Source organism: Drosophila pseudoobscura, chromosome 3, assembly GCF_009870125.1.
Source record: "Drosophila pseudoobscura strain MV-25-SWS-2005 chromosome 3, UCI_Dpse_MV25, whole genome shotgun sequence".
Taxonomy (NCBI): domain Eukaryota; kingdom Metazoa; phylum Arthropoda; class Insecta; order Diptera; family Drosophilidae; genus Drosophila; species Drosophila pseudoobscura.
Window position 1 is genome coordinate 1,896,493 of NC_046680.1, and position 10,787 is coordinate 1,907,279.

Here is a 10,787-nt window from a genome sequence, read left to right on the forward strand (position 1 = left end):
AAAGCTACCAGACGAGAGCGGACTGCAATGCAATACTCACTCACTGCAACAACACAAACACAAGCACAAGCCGACGCCGAAAAATAAAAAGTTAAATAATATTTTAACACAAATCAAAAGGCATGCACTCGCGTAATAGAATTGGTTTCCAGATTGATGTCTGGTTAGGAAGTATAATTAGAATTTAGTTAGGAAAACACCGGCTGTTTATTCAAAACAAAAGGAAAAATGCGGAGCGCAAAACAAAAACACGTCTGATCACTACGAAAGAGAACGGAATATTTGACGTGGGGCGCTGTAGATGGCGACGATGTTCCTGAGGCCGAGCGGCCTGGACGCCGAGGACGAGGAGTATGTTGAGTAGAGTGTGGTGGTTTTTGCCACACACCCGGCACAGCCCGCCACTACGACCATCCTGGCCGGAGTGTTGGTGGGCCAGGCAGTTCCCGCAATATTTGTTAATGAGGACAGCTCGGATTCTCTTCTCAGGGCTCAGGCGAAGGAAATGGTGACAGGACCGCAGCGGATGAACTCATCGGCAGACCCGGCAACGGTACGAGTTGATCCCTCGATCACGACGGCTCTCCGTGGTGCGGCTGGCGCGGATCCGTGGGGCCATGTCTGGATGAGGATGGAACTATGATGGAATAGAGAAGTCGAAGAAGTATTAGTACGGAGCTGTGAATGGGACAAGTGCACTTTCACGTTATTGTTGGATGGAACTACGGGGTTCTACTGGCAGGAGAACGACCTTGACAATCGGTCTTTTGAGGGTACCGCGGGCAGTAAGGATATCCACCACACGGACCCTGTCGTCGGCACCGGGATACACGGAAGTTATCCTTCCGAGCCGCCATTCATTGGACGGCAGGTTATCCTCCTTGATGACCACCATATCGCCAACCTGCAGATTTGGCGTCGGCGTCTGCCACTTAGTCCGCTTGTGGAGCTCCTTGAGGTATTCCTCCTTCCACCTTTGACAGAACTGTTGGTTGAGGGCCTTCAAATGCTGCCACCGATTGATGATCGAATTAAGGTTCCCCTTTATTTCGGGCTCGGCCGTACTCATTAAGGGCCCCCCAATAAGGAAGTGCCCGGGAGTGAGGGCTAGCAGCTCCGTCGGATCATCGGACATCGGTGAGAGCGGCCTGGAATTGAGGCACGCTTCAATCTTCGCGAGCAGCGTAGAAAGCTCTTCAAACGTATACCTCCGAGTGGACGTGGCCTTGTAGAAGAGAGTTTTGAAACTTGAGTCTTCACTCCGGCTTCCCATAGGCCTCCCATATGTGGAGCTCCTGGTGGGATGAAGCGCCACGAAACCCGCTGATGGCTATACGCATCAGTCACCGAGTCCTTAAACGCGTCAAGGAAGTCACTGGAAAGCAGGGTTGCTGCACCAACGAAAGTTTTTCCATTATCTGAATGGATACGCTGTGGACATCCGCGCCTTGCGACGAAACGAGCGAAGGCGGCGAGAAATTTTTCGGTGGTGAGGTCGGACGTGGGTTCTAAATGTATCGCCTTTGTGGAAAAACACACGAATACGCACACATACCCCTTCGTGATCAGACATGCTTTCCCTGTATAGTTCCGTATTTCGAAAGGACCCGCGTAATCAATCCCTGTATGCGTAAACGGTCTGGAAAAGGACGAACGCTCGGTTGGAAGATCTCCCATCATTTGGGTTTGCAACCTCCTTTTGTGAATAACGCAGACCTTGCAGGAGTTCACAAACCCCTTCATAAGCCTTTGAACCTTTGGAATCCAATACTTTGATCGAATGAGGCGCACCATCAATTGGTTGCCGCCATGAAGAGTTATCCGGTATGAAAATTGCGCGAGAAGGCGAGACAATCGACAATTATATGGGAGAATGATTGGATGTCGTTCGTCGTATCTTAGCACTTCAGAGCCTGCGACACGGCCGCATGCTCTGATCAACCCATGGCGGTCTAGGAAAGGCTTTATATTCAGGATAGAACTTGACCTTGGCGTTGGCTGGTATTTCGGTATTTTCGCCGCTTGTAAGATGGCCCTTTTGCGCGGTGGCTAACTTGCGGCAGCGCTTGGTAAAGCGCAGGATATATGCTCGGACTCGTAGAGCTCTCTCCAGATTGGAGACTCGTTCGAGGAAGTCTTCGGCTGGGTTGAGTGCGAAATGGGCCTTTACAGTTCGCTGCTCTAAGGTCATAACGAGGCAGTTACTAACTGGTGCCGGCCATTGATCTCGGCCGCTCTGCAGCCAAGTTGGTCCGTGCCATCAGAGTTGGTTATCCACCAACTTCTGTAACGGCACGCCTCTGCTGGCTAAATCCGCGGGGTTCTGTTCGGATGGAACGTGGCACCACTTCTCAATATCGGTCGCTTGAGATATCCTAGTCACTCGGTTGGCCACGGACGTGGTACAGTGACACGCGGGCTTTGCCAGCCAGGCGAGTACTATGGTGGAATCGGTCCAGCAATAGCAGCTCGTACTAGCTGTTGGCATATTCGGCAGGATAGCCGCCGCCATTTCGGACAAAAGCACTGCCCCGCAAAGCTCTAACCGGGGGAGCGACACGGTTTTCACGGGTGCCACTCGCGTTTTCGCTGTGAGAAGCTGCACCTCGACCAAACGGTCAACCTCAATGCGTACGTAGATGGCGGCACCGTAAGCCTTCTCGGATGCATCGCAGAACCCATGATGTTGGACTTTTACCGCTGGCCGGGAGCCGACCCATCTTGGAATATGGATTTGGTCGAGAGCGGAGTAGCTTCGCAGGAAACTTTGCCAGTGCCGGCGCATCTCGCTTGGAAGCTCATCGTCCCATCCCAGGTCCTGCAACCAGATTTCTTGCATGAAGATCTTGGACCGGACAATGAATGGGGCCAACCACTCCGCGGGGTCGAACAGCCTTGCGATCTGGGACAGAACTGCTCGCTTGGTGCATGACGACTCAGGCGCTAACTGGGGAGGGACAAAAAAAAAACTCGTCTGAAGTCGCTTTCTAGCGAATCCCGAGAGTCTTAGCCGTGCTCTCTCCCTCCATCTCCAGGAAATCGGTGTGGAGAAGATGAGCACTCGGAATTCCTGCTAGAATTGCTTTGTAGTTTGAAGTCCACTTCCGCAGCGGAAACCCTGCAGAGCTAAGTGCGGCCTGCAACTCGCGGATCGTTAGTCGAGCCTCATCGGTAGAATCCGCTCCGGCTAGGACATCGTCGAGATACATGAATGACCGGATAATGCAACTTGCTTTCGGAAATCTGGACTGGACGTCGCTTGCTAGCTGTTCCAACACTCGGATGTAGATTGAGGACCCATGAGTCGGAGGAACTTCTGTCATGTGTTCAAGCTCTAGATATTCTTGGATCACGGTGTCGTACTGCTCTTGTAGGGGTCTGTTTCTTTTCAAGCGATTTTCGTTTCTTAGGAACTCGGCCATCGCGGTTGCCCTTGAATACCCCAGATCTGATCCGAGATGATCTGGGTCGCGCAACGGTAACGTGACGACGTATTTCCCGCTTGGCGTTCTTGGCGTAGTTCGGAGGAAATTTCTTTCGCAGTGCGAATCCGACTCGATTTCTATTTTAGTAAGAATGTCCTCCACCTCCCAAAACATTGTGAGGAGTTTGTCTAACGGAGTCTCTAGCTCGGTGGAAATTTGCGTGGAGAAGGATGCGACCCTGCCTTGTACCGTGTTTGGCACTGGGCCTGTAAGAACCCATCCGAAAATGGTTTCCTGTCCGAGGAGAGATCCACAGATGTTCGTCTTTGAGCCCATGGCAGGTTCGCAACGAGTGTTGCGGGATCGGATGGGTGGGAAGGCTGTCTGATAGTTCCGGCAGGACATAGGCTGTGGCGTCCAAGTGTAAGCCCGGCTTAGTAGTGGAGCGGATGGAAAAATGGCAGAGCTTCTTGGACTGAGCGGATATTGTCTGATTGAGGCCCGAGACCTGTACCTGGGCGAGTCGGAATGGCAACTTAATGATCTGAAAGAGACGTTCCGTAATGAACGTCGCCTCGGAGCCCAGGTCGATTAGAGCGCGGGTGCGAAAATTTGTCCACAAGTGGGAAATATTAATTAATAATAATTAATAATATTAAAAGCCGTGCCCAGGAGTACCGCCCTCTTGCCGGAGGCGAAATACGCTAGAAATACGTACGGAATTGGGCACGGATTGGCTGGAAACTAGAGTGCCACGGGCACACACGTGTTGCAGTTATGGGCGCTTTGGCATTCACGAATCTGGTGACCTCTTGCGAAACAGTTTAAGCAAAGCATTTTTTGCTTAATATAGCTGGAGCGAGCTATCTTATCTGAAGGAATTGAGGGCATACCCGGATCGGATGGTTCTCTTTGGAGCAAAGATCACACGTTCTCCGCTTCGGATCCACAGTTGTTCCGAACGAGTGAACCCGCCTTGCAACAGGGCTCCCTTGGGAACGGAATGGGTTGGGATTGCCCTTTGAACTCTCTGACATGGGTAGACTCGCCCTGGAGTGGGCCTGAGTCTCCATGCCTGGATGGTCGTCCTCGGCTACCTCGAGAGACAGGTACCGCTCCGCCAGGAACTTGTCCATAGCGTGCCAGGTGGGAATTTCGGACTTGTGTGTCACGGATTGCTCCCAAAGCTCCAAAGTCGCTTTAGGCAACGCGGATATGAGGTACACTAACACTCCGTCAGCGAAAATGCTGTCGGTGGAGACCTCGGAGTGGTTGAGTGTCGTAAGGCACTTGTGGACGGTCTTCTGAAGCTCTTTTAGCGCTGCAGTTGACTCGGTGCGGATTTGGGGCAGACTGAAAAGGATCTTCAGCTGGGCTTTGAGTATCAGCCTCTTGTTCTGGAAACACTCACGGAGGGCGCTCCATGTGGACGCGAACCCTTCGTTCGTGAGTGCAGCCTGTGCCACTATGTCGTGGGCCTTACCGCTTGTTTTTTTTTTGAGGTGGAACAGTTTTTCTACTGGAGCCAACCTCGGGTTCTCTATGTAGATGGCGGTGAACAGGTCTCGGAACGTGGGCCACTGCTGGTAGTCCCCACTGAAAACTTCAGTGTCACATGGAGGAAGACGGCAACCGCCGGAAGTCGGCACTTGAATGGCCAGTTGAGGCGTGTGAGGGACAGTCGGGGGTTCGAGCTGATCGTTCAGTTCGGCAAGGCATTGCGCGTACACCGCGTAGCAGTCATCGTACATCCGCTGCACGTCAGCTACACAGGCCTTGAACTCCGCGTCCACCTTCGCCCACAGGCTTCGGAGTTGATCTCGATGGACTTGGGAGAGCGAGCGGGTTGGTATGCTAGCATCAGGAGCGCTGAGCTTCTGGTCGAAGCGTGTCAGTCTGCTTGCAGCCAAGGCAAACTTAGACCGTGCGGAACTGGCGGCCGATTGGGCCATAATGCTCGGAACCGTGCGAGGGACGACCGAGGGGAGCAACAAGACCTCAAAGGCATGTGGTGTGTGAGCCCTGGGCGTGGTCGGACCTCGCTCAGCTGGGGCCGGACGCGAAGATGTGGGCGTAGTGATTGAGCCGTTGGAGCTGGGTGGATGGGTCAAACTCAGCGAACTCACCTGCTTAAACTTCTTGCGAGATTTCTTCTCACCAGTGGGCATGGTTGGCTGATGGATTTGCGATAACGCGTACATTACTGCAGCTGCATCCGCCAAACCTGTGACTCTGGTCGTGAACCTCGCTGATATGCTAGGTCAGCACACGCCCAGTGTCGGTGGTTAACTTGTACATACATATGTACATATGTACATGTACATATGTACATACATATGTACGTATTTATTTCTCGCTCTAGCTCCAAATTAAACCATACTTCGTTCTGCCAACGGTTGTGGCCTCCTACTTCTCCAAAGGTTTAATTTGATCCGAGCTAACTTCTGCGTTCAGTTTCCGATCCAGTGTAAATAATATTCTTACCTCTCCTAGCTACCAGCTGAGCTTTCGTTGCTAACATACATACATACATACAAGTATGTACACATCGCAACGCAATCCAAGCGGCTGGCAACAAACATAAAGGCATATTCTTGCAATTATTTTTGTTGTTTATTCCGTGCATGCTCAACGTTCCATAGTTTGTCGGTTTTATAAGGAAATAAAATAACAAATCACTACGCCTCCTTATTTAACTAATTTAACTACCAACAAAATAACGATCCACCGAGCAATGTGGCCGTCACTTCTGACGCGGTGAGTGCTCCTAGTGCGGGTGTGCTGGTTGCTGACGACGTCTCGCCAATTCCTGCTCCAATTCCTGCTCCAATTCCTGCTCCAATTCCTGCCCCATTTCCTACTCCGATTCCTGCTACAACCATTGCTGCCAATTCCTCTGCCCTTGGACCGAGATCTCTTTTAGGAGTGGCTCCACCATCTCGATCTCGCTCGGGACTTCAACTTAGTGCTGTGGTCCCTCGGAAAGCAATATTTGTTTCTCGTCTTATTCCTGAGGCTACAACGGAGGATGTTAAACAACATCTTTCCTCTAAACTTAACACTTCGCCTGTTGATATAGTTGTGACTAAATTTACATTTAAACATAAGCGCAACATATCATCATTTAAAATTCTTCTCCCTGATTCTTTACTATCCAGTTCTCTAGAACCGTCAATATGGCCTGTGCATGAGTTCCTTCTCAAAGATTCGAACTCGAATCCAAGAATTACCGAACATGCTCCAAAAAACTGATGTACTATTTTTGCATGCACTATCAGAACGTTCGCAGTTTGCTGGGAAAATTGCGTCAAATTCATACTAATAGCGCGTCCTTTGATTTCGATGCCATCGCGTTTACCGAAACCTGGATTAACTCCTCTATCAATGATCATGAAATTTTCATTGATAGTTACACTATTTATAGAATGGACCGCCCATCTTTTCAAGGGGGGGTTCTGATTGCAGTTAAATCTGTTTTCTCATTTACATTTTCATGTTACATCTCTCGCGTGTTGATTGGTCGTTTCTTTATTCATTACCGAACATAGATGCAACTGTTAACTCGTTTTATAGTTCTATTTACTCCGCCCTAAATACGTTTGTTCCAGATATCACTGTACCTGTATCGTCCAAGCCTCCCTGGTTCTCCAAGTATTTGTCATACTTAAAAAATAATAAATCCCGGCTCTATAAAAAGTACCAGAAGTCGGGCTCCACGTTGGCCTTAGCTCTATACTCCTCCGCTCGCTCTCTGTTCCTTGCCGTCAATAGTCAGGTTTATATCATTACCTTTCACAATGTAGTAGAAACTTTCGTAGTGATCCTAAAAAATTCTATTCGTTCGTTAACTCTAAGCGCAAGTCAAACGTTTTTCCTCCGTCCCTTCATTACCAGAACAAAACAGAAGCTTCTGCTGTTGGTATTGCAAATTTATTCGCTAACTTTTTCCAAACAACGCACTCGTCTCATATTTACAACGCATCCACACCGTATCCGTACCAGCTACCTCAAGCTAACAGCATTTTTCTGCCCTTTTTCGAGGAAAGCGTTGTGCTGGAAGGTTTGTCATCTATGGACATATCGTTTTCTGCGGGTCCAGATAAGGTACCAAGTTGCATCTTAAAACACTGTGCCCAGTCCCTTTGCAAACCCTTGACCTTTCTCTTAAACCTCTCCTTGGAACAGTCTTGTCTCCCAGTAATTTGGAATGAGTCCTATATCATTCCGCTTCACAAAAAAGGTTCAAGATCAAACATTGAAAACTATCGTGGTATCGCAAAGCTTTCCGCCATCCCGAAGCTTCTTGAGTTCCTGGTCACCCGGCAACTGCAACATCTTTGTTGCAGCTTGATATCTCCGTCACAACACGGTTTTTTCAGACATCGTTCAACATCGACTAACCTTCTTGAGTTTTCTAACCTAATCCACCGTGGTTTTCCAATTGGTTTGCAGACGGATGTAGTTTTTACTGACTTCAGCAAGGCATTCGATTCTGCGAACCATGCTCTGCTTATTCACAAGCTCTCTTTATTAGGGTTCCCAACGAATCTTCTAGATTGGATTTTGTCCTATCTCTCTAACCGTACTCAACGTGTTTTGTTTTCTAACGTGTTGTCAAATACTGTTAATGTTACTTCAGGTGTGCCACAGGGAAGTCATCTGGGCCCGCTTCTGTTTATTTTATTTGTGAATGACCTTCCTCAAGTTATAACATACTCTACTACACTAATGTATGCTGATGTTGTCAAAATCTGTCTTTTACTCTGATTGGTATTTGCACACACGCCTTCAACTTGATCTAAGTGAACTACTATTGTAGTGTTCAACTAATCTTCTTTTTCTGAACCTTTCCAAATGCAAACTTATGACATTTTACCGTCGCGCTCCTCATTTTGTCCCATAAGTAGTCCATTTTGATCATAAGATGTGTTTAAGGGTGTTTTAGCGTTCATCAAGCGTTGGTCCAAGGAGTTTGACGACCCGTACGTTACGAAACAACTGTACATCTCGTTAGTACGTCCTATATTGGAGTATTGTTCTTGTGTGTGGAGCCCGCAGTATAAAGAACAGCAGGCTGTTATTGAATCCGTGCAAAAGCAATTTTTAACTTTTGTCCTTCGGAACTTTAACTGGGACTCAGGTAGAATGTTGCCACCCTACCGGTCTAGGCTAAATCTTATTGACCTGCCGTCGTTGCACCATCGCAGAATATGCAATGGCGTAATGTTTGTGCACAAGCTCCTTCTCGGGACTGTTGACTCCCAAACTCTCTTGGGTCAGATTGACTTGGCCGTTCCATCTAGACCTACCCGTACTTTTAGGCCTATCCGTCTACCCATATGTAGGTCTAATTATGCTGATCATGAACCTTTTAGGGTTTTATGACATAATTATAACTCCCTCTGTCAAACCTTATCCCCTGAACTGTCTCTTAAACTAATTGCATGCAATATTTATAATCATTTAAATTTAGCTAACTTTTAACTTCTCTTTTTCCGCCTTTAGTAACTAAGTACCATTATTAACAGATAATTGTTAATTTAATAAATAAATAAATAAAAAATACATATGGCACATACATTTGGAATTTATCTTACATATCTGTTTGAGATGCCAAGCTTTTTTGGCACCTAGGTATTTCAAAATAAAAAGAGATTTGGGTTAAACTTTATAATATATAATATAATATTTAATCTTGGTGGCTTAGCGGAAGCCGATTGCTTGCTATTGCCAGATGTACTTTATGCGAGATCGATATGCAACCAATGCGCAGAGGGGTTAGCATAGAACTAAACTATAGACGACGGCGTTAGATCAAAGTGACTGCCGAAGTGGCGTCAGCAGATCAAAGTAGTTGCCGAAGTGGCGGCAGCAGAGAGCCCCTTTAGCGAGAGAGCACAGCAGCTCTGCAGAAAGTCAACGTTTTACAACATATGTAGGCGGCTCTCTATGCTCATACAATAATAATGCTAAAGTTACGGTTATTCCTCAGCGGCTGGCCCGAACATACTCCCCCCGTTGGGAGCTAGTCTCTCAACAGATTCCTTAAGGGGCAGCAAACATAGCCGAGTGACGGCCCTCCTGATGTTTCCTGAGGATGTCTTCAGGTCAGCGACGCGACACACTCCGTCCTTGCCCAAAACGACATCGACCACTCTAGCCAGTGGCCAACGCATTGGAGGAAGATTTTCGTCCTTCACCAGAACGAGGTCGTTCTTGCAGATGTTTTGCGCGGGGGTACGCCACTTCGCGCGCTCTTGCAAAAGAGTGAGATACTCTTCGCGCTAACGGCTCCAAAATATTTGTTGTAGTTGGGTGACCCGCTGCCAGCCATCCAGACGATTGTAGTTCAGCTTCGTTAGGTCAGGCTCGAGGATTTGCTCATGGGGGCCGCCTAACAGCAGATGAGCAGGAGTCAAAACGTCTAAATCATCAGGATTTTCTGAAAGCGAGAGCAAAGGGCGAGAGTTAACAATTGCAGTGATCTGACAGATCAGAGTGCGCAGCTCGTCAAAGCTAAGCACAGATGGTCCAACTGAGCGGTACAGGTGATATTTTGCGGTCTTCACGGCCGCTTCCCACAACCCGCCAAAATGCGGAGAGCGAGGTGGGATGAAACGCCAGTCGATCGAGTCAGCCAAGCAGTATTCGTGGACCTCCTTCATATGCGGTTCGCTCAGACAAAGCTTCTTTAGCTCCAGAAGCTCGTTCTTGGCCCCAACGAAGTTTGTCGCATTGTCCGACCTAATTTGACTTGGCCTTCCTCGAGTGGAAGTAAAACGCTTTAGTGCGCCTAGAAACGATGCGGTGGTCAAATCCTTTACGAGCTCCATGTGTACAGCCTTAGAAGTGAAGCAGATGAATACGCTAATGTAGCACTTGATAGGAGGCCTCGTGCGGATTTCTGATCGGTAGAAAAAAGGTCCACAGTAATCTACTCCAGTGACTTCAAAAGCTCGAGATCCTTCCAAACGTTCGACCATACGCGGCCTAGTCCTGAAGCATCTCACACATCTGCTGACGACCCTTGACACTGCCTTAACACCTCCAATGGGCCAATATTCCAGCCGAATTTTGGATAGCAAGGCGCGAGGTCCGGCATGGAGGTTTCTTTCATGATAATATCTTATCAGCGCAAAGGTAATGGAATGTCCCTTTGGCAAAATGAGCGGGTGCTGAGCGTCAAATCCTTGCGATGAGTTGCCAAGACGACCTCCAACTCTAAGTAGTCCAGAATGATCGATGAACGGGTTGAGCGAACTAATAGAACTGGATTTAATGACTTGACCATTGCGCCGAATCTCCTTTATGTCCATCCACAAATTTGCCAGCTGAATGTGTCGAATTAGAAGATGCGTTCCT

General features: G+C 48.4%; 1 protein-coding gene across 1 annotated transcript; it reads right to left on the reverse strand.

The window, feature by feature from the left end:
* Positions 1-223: 223 nt before the first annotated feature.
* LOC117183655 (uncharacterized) lies at positions 224-1,956 on the reverse strand. Its single transcript, XM_033378261.1, has 2 exons — positions 706-1,956; positions 224-637 (listed from the first exon to the last, which is right to left on the reverse strand). The coding sequence occupies exon 1, from the start codon at positions 1,271-1,273 to the stop codon at positions 707-709; it is 567 nt and encodes a 188-aa protein (XP_033234152.1). The 5' UTR covers positions 1,274-1,956; the 3' UTR covers positions 224-637; position 706.
* Between the last annotated feature and the right edge of the window lie 8,831 nt (positions 1,957-10,787).